The following is a 19,149-nucleotide window of genomic DNA, read 5'->3' on the forward strand; positions in this document are numbered from 1 at the left end:
ACTGTGATAGCCCAAGTACAGCTAATTATGATGTATGTTGCAAAACAATGGTAAATCTTATTTTCTGCTTTTTTTCATGCTAATAATATTTTGAAATCATGTATTGCTGATTAGGTAATATTTAGAAATGACTGATCTTGCTAATCCCAGATGATTTTTTGTCCATTCAACTTGGCATAGTTTGTTGTCTATTCTGGCCTCTAGGAGGGTATTGCAGGTCAGTGACAAGGTGCATTGGTAAATGAACATACTGAAGCTTGCAGAATGATTTCTGAAGCTGTTACTTGCTCCAGTTTCTCACATGGCACATACTGATTCTGACCATTTTAAAACTGATTCGTCTTTTGAAAAATGACAGTGGAGTTAACCATTCCTTACCTGTTGGTGGTCAACCAAGTGGGGTAATGAAACAAGTGGTAGAAAATGAGTTCTCCAGACTGTATGTCTTGGTTTCCTTTAATTGTGTGTCACATAACAATTCATGTGTCTGTTTTCAAATGTTTTGAATAACAGTATTTGTTTGGCATGTTTTGGAAGACAAATCTGGCTTGAACTTAGATACAGTCTTGCTTAAACCACAGTAGTTTTTTTTATTTTTTAAAAAATAACTTGCTTGAGGAACACAAGTCATACCCGTCTAAATACCTCTTGTGTATCCAGTAAATGAGAAACTTGATAATGTTCTCAAATATAATTCTATCTCTTGTTCATGAAGCTTTCTAACGTCTGTGCATTTTGTGTTAAATACAACTAGCAAGAAGGTTCTAATCAGCAGGATTTAAAAGGAATTGTATAACTTTGATTTGTTTGCTTCCATGTGACTTCACATTTTTCCCCACAGTCTGCTCTTCTTTTTTTTTTTTCTTTTTTTCCTTGTTCTTTCTCTGATTCCTCCCTCCCGCTTTCTTTTTTGGCTAAGGTTGCTTGGCAGCAGGAGAATTGCTGTGGTTTTCTGCATTCTGCATTTTTGCCACTCCATTTAATGGGCCCATATTGGCTTTCTCCCTTGTTGGTACACTGTGGGTCAAGTGTAGGCGTGTGCGTGCTTTACAAATTTATCCCCATCATCGGTAATGTCTGTCCAAGATGTTAGTAGCTGGTAGTTTTGTTTGAGGGACACTTCATGCTGTAATTCTTGAGTGCAAATCACTTTTTGTTTCTTTTGTTCATTTATAATGAGAGACTGAAATGGAGCTTAAATAATTCCTTCAATGAATACATTAACCAGACCCTTCTATTGTGGCTGTTTAAGAACTGAAAACAATTAGCACAAAGCCACATTTCCTTCACAGAGCTTTAAAAGAAGTCAGGGCATTACCATTAAGATAATCATGAATTCAGTCTCTGTGGAAAGGCAGGGAGGAAAGAAAAAAAGATTAAATATATTTCAAGACAAGCAAAAAGATTTCTGGTGGGAACATTTCACCGTTGAATAAAACATTCCCTTGGGAAATAAATTGCTATTTGAGTTTGTATTTTGAAGCACTTTGTGAGTACCTTCAGCGAAGCCAAATAAGAACGTCCTTCTCTAAAAATTCTAAACCTACAAACCCACTACGAACAGTAGCCAGTTTCCCAAGAGACAGGCTGTTAATTCACAAACAATAATATCATCACTATTTGGAAAGACTGGAATCAGAAAGCAATATTGTTGATATTCAGGTCTCAGGAAAAATTTATTTTCCACAGGGCTAAAATTTTGTTTGTTTGTTTCTGTCATATAACTTATCCTTCCCAGGACATGCAGTCCTATTCTGTGACATCAGAAGAAGATATTGCAGTAGTGAAAAATGCTAGCTTAGGATTGACTTAATTTGTAAACCTGGACAACCCTTTCTTCCATTTAGAAGAAAGTTAGGGAGCTGAGAATCAAAGCCATAAATTGCAAGGGTTGTAAGGCAAGAAATAGCTACTAACTATCCATGCCAAGGAAAGCTGGGAATCTAACCTCTAAAGGTTACCTTAAAAAAAAAAATTCTGCATGAACAAAGAGAACTCCCCTTCAAAATATACTGACAGGAAAGCTAGGAAGAAATCCTGCTGATAGTAGTTAGCTTAGACCTGGAACAGTCTCTTCTACGTTCAGTAGAGATGCTGAACTTCTTCCAACGGTAATAAAGAATTGAAGGTGAGAGGAAAACACAGAGAACATCCCAAGAATCTAACTACTTTCTTGTAAGCTTTCTACTTGCTGTAACTGCATGAGAGTTGTGTGTACAATCACTTGAGTTTTCTCCTGCCTTCTGACGTGGTGTTAAATATTTTCTATATAGTGATACCACTCCAGTAGGTGGCTTTCCAGCATGCTAATAATGGAGATGCTCATGTGAAAGCTATCTATACCCCCATGAGCACATTTGTCATTGGCTATGGGGTCACTAGGAACCTAACCTCATCACCTGTGGTAGATTTATTACAATAGCCCACAGTTCCCTTTAATTTTGTTACAGTGGCCTAGAAATGAAACAAATCATCTTGTCTGACCTCACAAAAATTAAAGAAAAATGAGCTCTTTTGTTTTCTTCTTGTTGTTTTGGCAAGAAAACCATTTATTTGGACTGAATCCAAACAGAATTACATTTTATAGATGGGAAGGGAGTTTTCATGAGGAGAACAGTCATCTTCACAGACCTAGTTCGATCTGTGGGAATGCAATGGTAAAAGAGGAAGAAGAATCTAAGCTGGAGGTATTACTACTTCTGCCTAAAAATCAGATTTTTTGGTTTGGAGTCTACTTTATGTCTTGATTCACATTAGACATGGATTCTTCTATTCTTTGGTTTAAAGCAAAAGCTGACTTCATGACAGTAAAGGTTTCAAGTTGTCAGCCCTATTACAAATGCATTGACACAGGCTCTCTGATTACCTGGGCCTGCATATTTCCCTATGGGGACCTAGAAAATCTGTTTGGAAAATCCTGAACATTTCTGAAGGACCAGTGTATAATGTGTAACACAGAAACATAGCATTTGGAGAGTGATGTCCTTAATTAAATAGGGTAGTATTCCTTTTGTATGTATTCCTCTGAAAAACATAGAGTGCTCATACCCAAGAAATTCCAAGAAGGAAACATACAGAATAGATTTTAAATTGTGCATAGCTTTCTGGCTCTCTATGGAGGAAAGAAAAGTGTTCAGAATGATTAACAGTGGCAGAATCAGGCTGTAAAATCTCTGCATATTTTCAGTTCTTACATGTTCTTACATGGACTTTGGTAAAGACAAACAGCTTTCAGAATTCAGATCTGGAGGCAGACTATAACTGCTTCTCAGTTTGGGACCTAGTGTTGGGCTTGTACCCCTCTCTACCCACCTGTCCTGGGTTCAGCTGGGATAGAGTTAATTTTTTACAGGAGCCTGGGAGGTGGGGGGCATAGCTGGGGCAGCTGACCTGAACTGGCCAAGGAGCTATTCCATACCATGTGACATCATGCTCAGTATATAAATGGGGAGCAGGCCGGGGGGTGGTCTCTACTTTTCGGTGGGGGAAGTGGTGGAGCGTCGGGTCCCGGGTGGTGAGCAGTTGCACTGTGCATCACTCTTTTTGTATACTCTTTCATTAGTACCGTTGTTGTTGTTGCAATTTCTTTGTGTTGTTCCAGTAAACTGCCTTTATCTCAACCCTTGAGGTTCCAGTTTTGTTTTTTTTTCTCTCCTCCGTCTTCCCCCCCATCCCACCGGAGGGGGGCGGGAGGAGTGAGCGAGCGGCCGCGTGGTCCTTTGTTACCGGCTGGGCTGAAACCACGACACCACCCTAATTCCATTTTGGAGAATAAAGAAAAAGAAAATTTGGATCAAAGCTGCAACACAATACCATGGAAGATTAAAAGCAACAATAATTTTCTTATTTCAGAACTCCCTATGAGATTTTGTTAAACATTTGCTTGAGGCACCAGTGGTACTACTCAAGTTCATTTGGCAGCTAGCAGCTGCTTAGACACACCTGTGAGTCCACTAGGATGCCTTTCCTTCTTACGTGATTGTGTCTTGCAGGGCTGAGGGATGCATTAAAGCTCTTGTCACCCATATAAAAGTGTGGTGCTCTTTCACTTGGAAGTGTGCAGGCAATAAAGTGGAATGTTGTTGTTAGCTTTTACGGAGAGTAATTCAGAGTTGAAATACATGCACAAGTTCCTGTGCTGTTTAGAGTGGAGTTTAAACCAAACAGGGTGTTGCACAATAACTTGGCTTATTAAAAGCCTGCATTCCTCATCCCACACTATAAATGTCATTGCTACCTTTCTGGTATTTAATACCTTAATTTCTGTCATATGCTTCATGTTCTAATTTGTTTCTGTCATAAAATCCAAGAGATGCATGCCTGAGAATACTACTAATAAGGAAAAGTAACCCTTCTTATCATTGTCAAGACACTCAAAGCCTCTCAAAAACCTCAGTAAGCTTAAAGAAACTGATTTTTAAAATCATGTTAGAAGAAGCGTTTTTAATAAACCAGTCCATATTTTTTTGCCTTAAATTTTGATGTTAGTAATAATTTTCTGGGTGCTTTGGGCTTTGAATATTCAAAATTAAAAAAGCTTCGACTGAGCAACTGTCACCTCAAAACTACTCCTAGGAGTAGTTTGAGATACTTTGAGATACTTTGGCATCCCTTGGCCTCTGTGCTGAAAAGGGTGCTATGGAAGGTACCATGATTATTTGCATCAGATTTTTGGCCTGTATTGTTATTTCTGTGCCTCCTGAATTCGGCAAAGTATCACTATTACACCTTCGTAACAAAGAATTAGTACTAGTTTAGTTTATTGATGGTCACAGCAAAATTAATGAAGCTACTTCCACAGTGAGACAGTACTCAAGTGCAAGAAAACTTAGACTCTGTTGGCTGGGATGCATCCTTCCACCCTCTGGTTTATGTTAGGTTTTTTATTTCCTAATTCTGTATTTGTCTGCCTGACTCCAAAGATTTCTGCCCCATGGACTCACACCACTGGATCTAATGGAACAACTCATGTTTTTGCACTAATCTAAGAGATAGGAACTGAGCTAAAATGAGAAAAACATTATTGCTTAGGTATCTTCTGGAATTTTCTCTCACCTCAATTTCATAACAGTCTCCTTTGTAACATCAGTTGGGTATCTGAATACCCAGATAGCTTCCTTGTGCTGAGAAACTTCGGTGCTATGCTGTTGACCTTCAGGTATGCATTAGCGAAACCTTCTTTCCAATGTTGTTTGCAGATCCTTGAAAAGCCACATATTGCTGCAGATTATTGCTGCTGCTAAGGGTCAGATTTCTGCCAGGCTGCTCTTTCTTCATATGGTTTACTCACTGCTTAAGAAGGGTTCAGTTGCCTTATTTTTGGAGACTGTTTTCTAAGCTCGTCTGATCATAAACTGAAGGAACAGAGATGAGAGATGTGGTGGCTGTGTTACAATGATAATAGGTTTCCTGAGAGAATGAAATGGTGACATATTTGTAGCCAAGACTTTAAGGGAACTTGAAAAATGGAAAACAGTCTTTCCGGATATTAATCCAATTTACTGACACTCATCTGAAATGGATTGATTCCAGCTCTCTCAGTAAGGATGGCCATACTCTACTAGGACTAAGTTTCATCAGCAGATGTATAAATTACAGTGAACCCAGGAGGAGCTACTGCTCAAAGCAGAAAAGTGTACAATATAAATCAAGAGGAGAATAATGTTTTTTAGATAACTGCATGCTTTTCAGTTCTTTCTTTTTTTTCAAGATTTTATCATTCAGGTTTGCTGAGTTAAAAGGAAAAAAAAAAAGCTTTCATTACTGCTTTTCTTGGTTTTTATTTCTCATCTTCCTTCATCCTCAGTTTCCCAATGTCTTTTTCAACTCTCTTGGACTGCCTATTCTTCCTGAATAGTGCCTCTGGCATCTACTTCTCTCCCATGTAATTATCAGCAGTTAGACCATTAATATTCATATGGTAAATAGTTAAGTTTTAAAGGTTAGCAATACTTTGTTAAGATTATTGATACTGCAAATGCATTCTTTATGAAGTCTTTATTTTAAGTATTGATAACTTAGGAAGATGACAGAATACTTTACTAGGTTTGGTTTCTTTTTGAAAACCAGTTAGAAATTGTAATAACAGGAAGCTGACTGCTCTTATAAAGAAAAGATTTTGCAGAATCTGGGTATATTTGTATAGGAGCAGAATAAGCAAAGTAGGAAGGTGAATCATTGGTGAGGAAATTACTTTTTTACACTGTTTGTAATTTGACTTCTGAAATTAGAAGCACAAAATTGTAAGAAAACCTAATTAATCATAATTTTATCATTACATTTGGTGACCATAAGTGCTTAAAATCACAAAATAAAATAAAACTGTAGATTTCCTTTCTTGAAATAAGTTTTATTGTTGAACATTTTTTGCCACTCCTAGGATGAAACATTTTTATGAAATACGAGCTATTTCAGGGACATTTTTATTTGTAAGGTAGTGATTTGTCCGTAATTTTTATTAGAAAAAAGAATATGTGTCAGTAGCAGGGCTTCTTTTTCTTTTGGACATATGCATGCTTGGTCCTCTGACACCCCTGAGGATTCTTCATTGCCCTGACTCAATAATAGAAGGGTAATATCAGTGGGTGTATCTCTCAATGTTATCCACAAGACAGAAAGCTAAGTCTAAATTTTAAAATCCCACACTTGTAAAACTCTGTACCTTTTATAGAAAGTGTGGGGTTTTGGGTTTGGTTTTAAACTTAAATTTTACAGTAGAGGAGCTGAAAGCAACCAAGAAAATTAGGTGCCCCTATTTTACTACTAGAGAGAAGAGTCTTACATCAAAGAAGAAGTCTGTTATGTTAACCAGCATAAAGTTTGGATTCAGGGACTCTTACTTCTTCCCATTACCCACTTCATATTAAGATATTCCCATCCCCCACTTTAATTTTATTAGCTCATCTCCTTCTAGTCACCCCGTTATAGCTGCACTAGCTTTGCAACAGCTCTGATCTCACTTCGCAGCTGGCAGGGAGAACTGCTCCTCCCAAACAGCAATACCAACTCACTTGTAGGGAGTGGCAAGGCAAATCTATACTTCATCCTCCCCCTGGACACTACACATCATATTCATGGTACTCTCAGGCCCTTCTTTTTCTCTGAACTTCTCAGCTAGGATAAGTAGAGCCAGGATAACTATGGCATCTGGCTATGCAGAAGGATGAATGCAAGAAATAATCATAATAAAAGCACCAGAGCATTGACTTTCTTCTTAGTAAAATAAATTTAGTAGTACAGCAGTTGTGAGTAGTAACAACAGTCCATTTATTAGTCCTATGCTTATCTTAAATACATGAGAAATACTGTATTTACCATGCCTGATTATAGTATCTTGTCCTTCAGATGGAGAAACAGAAAAAGATAACCAGAAACTCCAAACTCCACAATTACCATGCATGTGTATCTCGCATACATTTATGGGAAGATAAACCTGTATCTCATAGAAATAAATTATTTATAATTGTTACACTTGCCTAATTCGTACTAGAGTTACAGTCGCTGTTGTCAAATACTAAAGTACAAAATATTCTCACTTAACCATTTTGATAAAACATACTTTTCTCTCAAGCTGAGTCACCTTCAAAATATGTTAAGTGCTGAAAACCAAAAAATCAGCTAGATTTCCGGCTGATAATACACTCACAATTTCTGGTTGTTAACCTTTATGGATATTTCACCTGTAGTGGAATTCTTTATAGTCAGTCTAATGAAAAGCAACATATTCCATTAATATGTAAAAAATCCTCCCTGATATTTCACTGCTTTCCAACATTTAAGTTTACTTTATACCTAAAAAAAAAAAAAAAAAATCATTCTTTGGCTTGGATAACCAAAGAAAAAAAGGATGTGGGAGCATGAAGAATGATGCGGAATTGTTTTAATTATTTATTTCCAAGAACTATAACAATGCCATATTAGTACCTAGGACATTTTGATAGGTATTGGTTAGACAGTTACTGAAGAAACAACCCCTTTCTCAAGTAGCTTATTGTCCTGGTTTCAGCTGGGATGTAGTTAACTGTCTTCCTAGTAGCTGGTACAGTCCTATGTTTTGAGTTCAGTATGTGAAGAATGTTGATAACACTGATGTTTTCAGTTGTTGCTCAGTAGTGTTTAGACTACAGTCAAGGATTTTTCAGCTTCTCATGCCCAGCCAGGGCACCTGACCCAAACTGGCCAACGGTGTATTCCATACCATGTGACGTCCCATCTAGTATAGGAACTGGGAAGTGGGGGGAATCGCCGCTCGGGGACTGGCTGGGTGTCGGTCAGCAGGTGGTGAGCAATTGCCCTGCACATCATTTGTACATTCCAATCCTTTTATTACTACTGTTGTCATTTTATTAGTGTTATCATTATCATTATTAGTTTCTTCTTTTCTGTTCTATTAAACCGTTCTTATCTCAACCCACAAGTTTTACTTCTTCTCCCGATTTTCTCCCCCATCCCACTGGGTGGGGGGGGGGGAGTGAGTGAGCGGCTGCGTGGTGCTTAGTTGCTGGCTGGAGTTAAACCACGACACATATATATTCCTAAACTTGAAAACAATAGGTGTAAATGATTTTGAATGCAGGTGCATATTTAAGTTTGCTAGCTAAAGTAGTTATATATAAATTTTTTCTGGTCCTCAGAAGTTTTAAGCTCTAACTTCTTGTGATACTGGACAAATACGATCTGTTCCAAAAAGTAAAAATACACTCTAAATATTAATTCATTTCACAAAAGAGGTTATAACTGTTAACTGCCTTATAGACCATAGCTTTAAGTAACAACACAGAAACTTACTTTACAACGGAATCTCATGTAAATGGCAGTTTTATTCATTAACTTACTGACTTTCTTTAAATGCATGTCTGTTTTCATTAATGGCAATGCTGAATGGTTAGAAAGAGTTTAGTAATGGAAGACAAAGGACCATTAATGAACATTTTAATCTTCCAGTCTGATTTATCTGGATATTATGATTGTGTCTATGACAGAATTAAAATTTTGCTTTTCCTAATAATATGTTTTCCTTCTAGGTTTGTGGAGACCAAAATCAAGGCGCAGTTTTCCTACGTGAATTTACACTGATTCGGAGAGAAAGTCTTCATGATGATTTCCTATCTGATCTGCTGAATAACCACAAAACAGAAGATCTGGTAGGAATCTTCTATTATTCTAAAATATTTGATCAGAAATGTTTGCAGAAGTATAGATATTTGTGATAGGTCTTTCATTCTGCTTCATCAGTTTATGGAAAGTTACAAAATTAGATTTGCTACGTAAAAAATGTCACCCTAAAAATATTGGAAATTCCATGTAAATAGAGACTGTTCATACGGTGGGTGTCAAATGCATACGAGGTTTCATTATTATTTTAAGGACAGACCTCTTCTTAAGCACCAAGAAGCACAGATTTGTCTTTTGCTTTCTAATGAAAATTTTTCTCATTCAGAATTTTGGCAGTCTAATTTGCTACCATTGTTTGATTAGCACATGCAAAGGGCATTTATTTTTAATTGCATATGAATGAGTAAAGTTAAATTCACAGGTTCTCTAAAAACAAATAATGCTTTGAAAAGAATAATTTTATAAAATGTACCAAGGAATGTAACAAATGGGGAAAAAGTTTTATGAAAAATATATTTTCACTCTCTGCTATATATGTCTGGCAAGGTATTTTTTTCAGGTCTGAAGGATTTCATGTCCTTCAGGCAGTTAATTGTCTGATGTTTTTGAAGAAAAGAATGTCAAAGTAGAGAACTTGGGAGACATGCTTAATTGTGATTTAATATGAAATAAAGCAAGCCAACTGATTTTAAACTGCAGTAGATGTATAGGTCTGATATTTTCAAGGGCTGATATATTACAATGTCCAACACATTGTGGTTTAACAGAAGTGGTGGAGCATTAATGTCTGATATTACCATGAACTGGTGATGTATTTTAGGGATTAAAGTTCAAAATAAAGACTGTAGGATAGGAAAAGGAAAGTGATTCTAGAATAATTAAGTGTTGGCACAGCCATGCTTACCACCTGTTTAATCAACTTTTTCTCATAGCCTCAAAGGGCAATGCCTGAAGTTACCTTTCTTAGTGCATGAGTGAATGTTAGCCAGTTATCATTGGTGGGATCATGTAGAGCTAGGACTTTGGAAGGATGGGGTGGATGTCTTTTGATAAGTCTTGTTGCTCAGGTTAAAGAATCCAGTTAACGGAGGAGTGAAGGTATTAAACAATCCACCGTGTTTGTGCTAATCCATCTACTCTCAGACAAGTTACCCTCAGTGCTTTACAACTGCTAAAAGAGATTTCAGACAGGCAAAACCAACACTTTATTCTACCACTGTGCGTAATTTTATGGCAGTTCAGGATTGTATGAAGCAACCGCTTTACTGCCAGGATAATAAAGTTTCATTGAACAGAGAATGCTGGTCTTCTGCTACCCCCATCGACTCATTGAGGAGATAAGGCTGAAATTCTTATTCATTAAAACCATTTATTCTCTGTGGTCCAGAGAAGGAAGCAGCATTTTATTACCATTTTGTCAGTACTGGTGAACTGATTTGTTGTTTTTCTGAGTTGTGCTGGTCTTATGCCTGTTTGTAAGTGTATTGTGATTGTGTTCACATAAGCAGAAAGTACTCTGCAAATTATTCGTAGATTTGACTTCAAGGTAGTGTTGTTTTTTTATTATTATTTCACAAGGATGCTGTATCATTCCTGTGGTCTCCTTTCTGTGCAACTATGTGTGTATGAAAACACAGCTACACTAAAAGAATATCACACAGGAAATATGACTTCACAATCTTCATTTAGATGACTTAAGGAACCTTTATTCCAGTTTAATCTCTCTGTGATACCATCTTCAACTACAGAAGCACATACTCTTTTCTCTGTGTGACTGGTTCAGTAGGGAGCAGGTGGGATGGAAGAGCTTGAAGTAACTTTACTGTATGTAGCCTGAAATATTTAAATGTATATGTGCTGTCATGACTTGTTTACGGTGTGCTATGCAGACTTTATTTCAAATGCAAGCATTAATTGCAAAAAGGGCTTTTCTCTGGCATTTATTCTAAGTTTCTGTTTCTTAAATATTAGTGAATTTGTTTTCCTAAATTTCTGTGGCACAGGATATTGTTCCTATTCTACGGATGTAGACTCAAAGGCTCACAGACATTAATGTCAAAAGCATCTACCTTTCTTGAGTGCTCTGAGACACAAGGATCTGGTTTTTTCAATTCACCTCGCATGACATAGCAATAAGTTCAGAGGGGAACTATTGACCTCAGATGCAATCATGAGTGTTCAGCATCTTTGTCCATCAAGCTGAAGATAATGGATAAGGCATCTACAAGAACAAAGAGTACATGATTTCTAATGTATCAGAAAAAATGTTACAAGTGGCCTGGCTGGAGTGATACAAAAAGTATTGCAGAGGCAGAGATTTAGATACAACTTTCCAGAATAGAAAGCACAAGCTATATTTCAGGACCAATCTTTGTCAATTCATGGGACCAATCCTTTTTTTCCCTGTAATCTCCATGGTGAACATGGTGTATCTAATTACAAAATCTACTGTGAAGATGTTTTCTTAACAAATAAGACACAGACAAAACAGCCTCTTTTATCATACTTCCCCAGTAAATGTCCCACTTTGGTTCTTTTTAGGAGTCCTGTGACTAACATAGGGTAGGCTTATCTGTTTGCAACTTTTCAAAATCAGTGTGCAGATGAAGCCTCAAGGAAGGCTGTGCAGCTAGTGTCTTAATTATAATTTATAAAAATCTTTAATGTTTGTATTTTCCCCGGAAGATTACATGAGCTGATTAGATGCTTTCTGGGAAAATTGAGGCTGCTGATCCTGATTTAGAAGTTACTGTCTGAAGAATGTGTCTTCACTCTTAAAAAAAAGACCACATATGACTATTTCTGTGGGTAGCTGAGAAAATCTAAAAAGGTTGATTCACTTCTGATGTTGAAAAGTAATAGCCCCATAACTCCATAGCCATTTGGGAGAAGAGATACATTTCCAGAGGTGCCAGATAAGTGTCTTATGGTATAAACGAGAGAATGGCCACAGTCAGCAAGTGGATATGTATAGCTTTCCAGTCCTATGCCTTAAAGCTGTTAGCAATGGTGCTATAATAATGCATTGCAATTCCCAGCAAAAGTTGGAGAGATCAAAAGAACTTGTGTTTTTTGTAACCAGTTACTACAGCAAATATGCTTAAACAGGAAATACTCATACTATGTGCTTGTGAGGCAGTTTTAAGCAATTGTTTGCAGCTTGTGTGTTAAAAAGTGTAAGTTAGCCCATTTATCTTAGCTTGCGATGGCCAGTGTCCAATGAATAATACAGAACAGTGTGTCACCTTTTTTGCTGTGCCATAGTGGATGTCCTGTTTCTACAATCTGTAGGCTTTATCTTGGTCATTGAAATGGCTCACAGAGATGCTTTTCTTATCTTTAAGTTAAATTTCCATCCTTGCAAATAATGTGATTTAGCCTCTTAATACTGTAGCCATTAGGTCTTAGAGATTCCATTTCAATATAAGTACTAAACCCCAACTCTATTGGTGTAGCTCTACCATCATTAACTTCAGAGGGGAAAATACTAGAAGCCAGAGAAGATTTATATTTTTATCATTTTCTGTCTTGTGCAAAGCCAATAGCTGAGATTACACTAGCAAAATTATTCAAAGGAAACCACTGAGGTATGAAACTCTCAATTCCTAAATTATGGTGTTTTTCTTTCTTTTTTCTAGAGAAAACATTGAAAATAATTGAAGAACTAGGGCAAAATAATTAAAGTATAATGGAGCACATGGATTTAGAATGTTTAGTGGAAACCAAACTTAGGGTTAAAAAAATGCCTAGTTTAAAGAACAGCCCAAAGATTATTCTCCTACAATTTTCTGAAAGTTCCTATTTGTGTGTTCATGAAAGTCAGGGATAATACTATTTCAGATTCATGAATCCTGAGGCAACTCTATAAGAAGTAACTGTTGTACCTAGAAATTATTTTAAAAACTTAGTTAAAAATCCAGAGTTTTCTGTGCTGAGGTCTTATTCTGAGATAAAGTTATTGAATAGAATTTCTCTACATCATTATGAAGTAAGAATGAAAGAAAGTCCTGTATACAGTGAAGAAAATCTAAGATGGGTGTCTAAACTTCGGGTTTTTTCTCCTGTGTAACAGTTGATTCTGGTATTTACAGTGTATTGCTTATGCATTTCAGATGGAGGGGATAATTTTCAGAATGTAAATATGAAAATTTTATTTATGCTATTTTTTGAGCAACAAATTTTTTTTCCTTTGTACTCTGAATTATTTGATGTATAACAGTAGAGGATGTTAAGCCCATTGACTAAGGAATTTCCAAGCTTCTTAGCTAAAGATCACGTATTTCTAAATGGTTATAAAACAATGCTGCAGAATCGAGCTATGAGCTCCTTAGGGTTGGGAAATCACCAGACCACAGGAATTATAGGGCCTGCCCCATGCAACTGCTGACATGACAGATAAAGAAAAATGCTTTGATGGTAGAAGGGACTCTTTTCTGACTAGCCTTACCTTGTATTTGCTCTTTGTAGAGAACAGATCTCCCTAGCGCAAGTTAAGACAGTCCTATGTACATTGCTGCCAACCCAATTATTTGAAAATCAAGTCTGTTGTGCAAAACCACGAGATTGACCTCAATATTTTGGGGTGTAAAGCAGATCTGCCTGAATTTCTACTTATAGCCAGAGACCAGGAATTGTTTAAGAGTTCCCTGGAAAATAATGCCCTCAGACTGATCCAAATCAAACTGGGGCTTTTTCTGGGTTGGTAAGGAAAGCAGTGGGAAAATTAGGGCACAGACTTCTCACAGGCCACATGTAGCAGCTGCATGGCATGGCAGAACATGGTTTGTGAAGCTCACTTTCATGCCATAACCACTTGGTTTCTTTAGAACATCAGCATGCCCGTAGGCCACAGGCTGTGGGAGAATCTCATACTTTCAGAGATGAGAGCAGTCTTCTCAGTTTTTTGGTGACATGGAAACGTGACTGCAGGTAGCGGAATTCTCTTCTTCCATATAACCTGGCTCAGCTGTTCCATCAGTTCAGCAAAATCAGTTGGCCACTGACTGATGAATTGTGTTCTGATTTTACTGAGTAACGTCATCCTTTGTGTTACTATTCTCACAACTGATAATTGTCAAGTTCTTTAATATATTGTAATAATCTTTAAAAACATTATTTTGTTAAACTTCTGTCTCATGAGTCAACCCACATTCATGACTGCTCCTTATCCACTTGCTGTTTTGAGCATGGACTGTTTTCGGTGAAAATAATTTCCTGCCACTAATGTTCTGAAATGTTTTTCAGTCTATAATTTAAAAAATTGTTACTTGTTTCCTCCAGACTAAATTGCTCTAAGCTGATCAAGGTTTTTATCTTAAAGGTTCACCTGCTTTAAAAACAGAAAGTATTAAATATCTTTAGAGATCTGTGGATCATTGAAAACAAAAAATAGGATGGACCATTGGCATCTCCCATTTGCCTTAATTCTCAATGTCTACAAGGACATAGATACCAAAAGGTTCTAATGCTTTCTTGTCCATTTTTCTGGTTGATTTTTAATGATATTATTTACATCCCTTTAAAAATAGAAGTATGATGGTTGAATGTTTTGGATCCCTAACTGTTCCTATATTTTTCTTCTGTTAGAAAGCTAATCAAGACACTACTGCTCAGGGGGAAAAAAAAAAATAGAGAGAGAGAGAGATTACATTCCAAAGCTTTGAATCCAGGTCCCACAGCTGCCAAAACTGTACCATGACTGTATCTAGTGCTAGAGCTGACACAGGAGGAAAGGAGACTGTTTTTAGAAAGACTGAGTTATTACCCTTGCCCACATTAGGAAAATGAAAAATTGAAACTCAAGTAAGCCATTGTTTGTGTAATGATATAGAGCACTGTTTGGTCTACCACAGTACTTAAACAGAGTTAAATTTATTCATATCTGTTCCAGATAACTCCTCCCTACAACTGAAAATTTCCCTAGTTTCTATGAGATTAAGCAGCTTTTCTGTTTTCTTCACTGAAGTACTGGAAACTCTTTTTTCATCACAGTTTCCACTCTACATGAGCTTAATTCAAATAACTACTAGCTTATTTTGCACTAATACAATATGGGGATGCTCTTTATGTGTGCAAGTCTTGCTTCTGTGCATTTTAATAAAGGTCTTTTAAAACTGTAAATTGCAACTGTAGTGTAAATAGTTCATGAAGGAAATTAGTTAAGAAGAGTTGTTACACTTAAAATATGTATAGTTCTAGCTTTTCAATGCAAACACTCAATATCACCATTTTATAAGGTCTCACTTCATTAAAATGAGAGATTCCTCGTTTTTATATCATTGGCAAAGTTCATACAATAGTTTTTATGGCATTTATTAATTAAGGTACAATGGGTGAAAGGTAAGCATGAAGTAGATGAAAGAATAGTATAAAAAGTCCCTAGCAAGGAAGACAGGATACTGACCTGAGGTATTCCAGACTTCTTCCTCTACCTGAGGTCATGAATTTCACCTTGAATTGTTATATAGAAGGCAAAGCATGAATGAAAAGAGCCATAATCTTTTAACAACTACTGATGATGACATGGGTAGCTCATTTAAATGTTTTGAGGGAAAGTGCTCCTTTTTGTTGCACTTAGATTACCTCCTTGATTAAGACTACTTTTTTCTACTGCTAGGAAAATGTTTGCTGATTTTCTATTTTACAAATATTAACTGATCGTGCTAGTGAAAAATGTGGTTGCATGGCTTTAACTCCTTGCAAGTTTACCATTCCTCATACCTTCATATTTCTGTGTTAGTCTGGTGTTTCTCTGAAGTTCTGTTAGTTTTCTTTCTTTCTTTGTATGTGTATATATAATACATATATGCCATATATAGCTAATTGCAGATATAGGTACACACACATACGCCTTTATAATGTGCATATGCCTATCTGTCATGTCATGTATGTAGCATGAGTCTCAGAAGTCCGAAGTCATGTAGACATTTTAGCAAATGCTCATTACCAAGTTGTCTGAAACAGACTAGAGGAACAAGTCTCAGCTTATTCTTACAGTTTTGCTTTTCTGGTAAAGAGACTTCTGAACTAAGGCCTGTCGTGCTTTAGCAATAGAGGCTTTTCAAGAACGCTTCTCTTGCTTCCCAGTTGTACAGAGCTTTCTTAGCTGCACTGAATACAGGCATAGAGACTTTGGGATTAACGCTGCCTCTTACAGTTAGTAGAGACTCTGTCTGCTGTCCTCTACCCTTGGTCACTGCCTCTCAGCATCACTGCAAATGAAAGGGGGATTATTTTTTTCCATTCCCTGTTCACACGGGCCCAGGCTGCCTCCTGAGGATGAGGGCTGGAGAATCCAGCCTAGGGAGCTTTGGCTATCTAAGGCAGAGGTGGCACATTGGAGGGACTAGAGAATGTTAGAAGTGCTTAAACTTTTTCCTTTTTGGGGCACACTAAGCTATGCCAGGGCATTATTCCTAGAAAAATTACACTACTGAAAAATCACTGGCAGGGTTCAGAGTCTAAATTTAGTTTTCTGACCTAAAAGTAAGTCTGTATGCCTGCATATTTCCTAGCTGTCATGTGTGCCATCATATCCTGGCCTGGTTTATTGAGTTGCCTCTGGTCTAGGACACTGATGAAGGGTTTTGGAAACTCCTGCTCCTGAATTGTGTTAAGTAGGACACTGCCAATTTCAGTATAAGGAAAAAGCACCAGTGGATGAGCATATAGTTTACACCAATGATCAGAAGTCTTGGATTCTAACATCTTCACTGTCAGTGCCAGAAAGACTGTTTCCCTTTCCTTAGGTCTCTTTCCTTTCCTTTTTGTTTGTTTTTGTCTGGTTTTGGGTTTTTTTGTGTGTGTTGTTTTTTTGTTGTTGTTTTTTTAAGGATGTTAATGTGATCCTCATCTCATGGTTGCCACAAAGGTTAAAGTGATGGTATTCAAGAGATAAAATTTTAAAAGTGACTTTGTAGAAGCATACCTATAGACAAAACTCATATGTTTCTATGTTCAGACAAAGAAATCAGCAAGTGGGTTTGTAGACCTGGATAAAGCCCGTACATGGTCAGAATCAAGTGGCTGCTTGCAGAACAGTTTTGTAGCATTCACTCTGCTCCTAATATCTAGATTTAGAATAGTAATTACTTGAAAAGCTATGAATGGATGACCACAGAATGAGAATAAATCCTAAATTGCTCATCCTCAGTTGCAGTACCATTATGCACAATGTGGTTTCAATAATCAGTTGCCACATACTGAATTGTTAAAGCATGATGAATGTGTTTAATTTGTTGGCATTTTTAATTAACATTCCATAATTGTCTTATTAAATCCTTATTTGAAGATTACATTCAAGTCAGCTTCAATTTTATTCTTGTATGCTTTCCATGGCTTCTCTTTACTTGTAGCTTTCAGATTAGTATTGAAATATGTTGGCAGTACTCCATTATTCCTTATAACAAGATGTTTGTCAGTCTGATCATACCAGATTTTTTGCAGACTTTTGGGAAAGCAAGCAGCAAAAGATTATTTGTAGAGTCTAAACAGTGGGTTTATCAGAAAAATTCTGCTACAAGATACGGGACATATAATATCTAGCCTTGAAATGACAATCCACTCTAATACTTTCTCTGCTACACAGAGGCTTTGCTGGAGTGTGCTTTCAAAATAAGCGTATTGAATTTTTGCATCATTTTGTACAACCTTTTGTGCCTAAAAGACCTTATCCAAAGAGTATTAGTTATTTATCATTCTACAGACAGATTACTGTTTGAGTGGGAAGCTTATTTGTGCTCCATGTAGGTTTTTGCTCTGTGTCACTCCTACCTGATCTCCTTCAGTAACAACAATATTTGTTCTTCCCTCTTCCTCAGGTGGAATAGTGGGGGCACTGGAACAATCTTCTTTTTTGAATATGAATGTACTATGATAGGTATTTATTATCATTCCTATTTATGATGAAGGTAGGAATGAATCTGCATTAGGACCAGAAGATAGTAAGGTTTGGATGAGAAGGAAGGATGGAGTGTCATCTCTCCAGGAATTCATTTTTCAGTATAGTACTCACCCCTAAAAAAGTTCTTTTTATGCAGAGGTTTCCCTATGCTATAATGGATCACAGAAATAAATCTGTTAACCACTCCCTGTGTACTGAGTTCAGTTTTCAGATGCTGTATACATTGCCTATCATACAGCTTCTGGACTAAGACCTGGACCAAGAATTTTATTGAGAATTTATGGGGAGAAAAAGATGGGTTTCATGTGGTCTAAGAACTCAGAGCCAGTTCCTTCACTCGTCACTGAAAATTCTAGACACAATCATCTATGTAATGAGAATTTTAATTCTTTCCCATCCTGTGCAAAAAAATTCTGCGGCATTTTTGTGTTGCAAGAAAGGTATGATGTGACTTTTATTCCTGCATGCATTGCTGACCAGTTGTGTTATCTTCATTAGAGATAAACTTTTTTTGCCTTCAGTTCTCTATGATTTAAACCGGAATTGTGAAAAAATAGATTGTAGAAGGATTTTTCACCTTTTTACATTAATCTCGATGAAGCACTTTGGCTTCCATATATGAATCTAAAACAATCAAATAGATTCTTTTTGAAATGTATTAAGAAATGTGCCTAAGGACCTGCAGGTATATTGGATACTCTGTGTCTATTTAGAAACTACAGTACTTGGTGTATAGTGAAGTTGGATCCACAGAGTTTAGAATATGTGTGTATGAATTTTTCTCTCTTTGGATTTAACGTACAGAGAAGAAAATATGGGAGTGATTTATTCCAGAAGCAGCAATATGAGCTTTTTATTTCTCCATTCCCCTTCCTCCCCACCAAAAAAATTCAGCCTATTCCACCTCTTTGTCTTAAGCTGGTGAATTTGTTGGAAACCTGATATCCAAAATAGAACTTATGTATAGTATTGTCAGTAATAGAGGGTGAATTTTTAATGATTAATTCAAAACCACTTGCTTTTCTTGGTTTCAAAATGCAACAAGATGAATTAGTGGTCTGCTTTGATGAAATTGCCTGAAAAGGAGCAATGAAGGGAGAGGGAAAGAAAAACTGTAAGGACAAAATACTGTA

General features: G+C 36.8%; 1 protein-coding gene across 3 annotated transcripts in view; it reads left to right on the forward strand.

Annotated features, from left to right (window-relative positions):
• The window catches only part of ADAMTSL1 (ADAMTS like 1), a 482,116-nt gene that overhangs the window by 109,676 nt on the left and 353,291 nt on the right, over positions 1–19,149 (forward strand). For all 3 annotated transcript variants that reach the window (XM_069777337.1, XM_069777336.1, XM_069777338.1), the window contains exon 2: positions 9,024–9,143. In XM_069777337.1, the coding sequence (XP_069633438.1) occupies positions 9,024–9,143 (120 nt within the window). The remainder of the gene's footprint in view (positions 1–9,023; positions 9,144–19,149) is intronic.

This window comes from Haliaeetus albicilla, chromosome Z, assembly GCF_947461875.1.
Source record: "Haliaeetus albicilla chromosome Z, bHalAlb1.1, whole genome shotgun sequence".
Taxonomy (NCBI): domain Eukaryota; kingdom Metazoa; phylum Chordata; class Aves; order Accipitriformes; family Accipitridae; genus Haliaeetus; species Haliaeetus albicilla.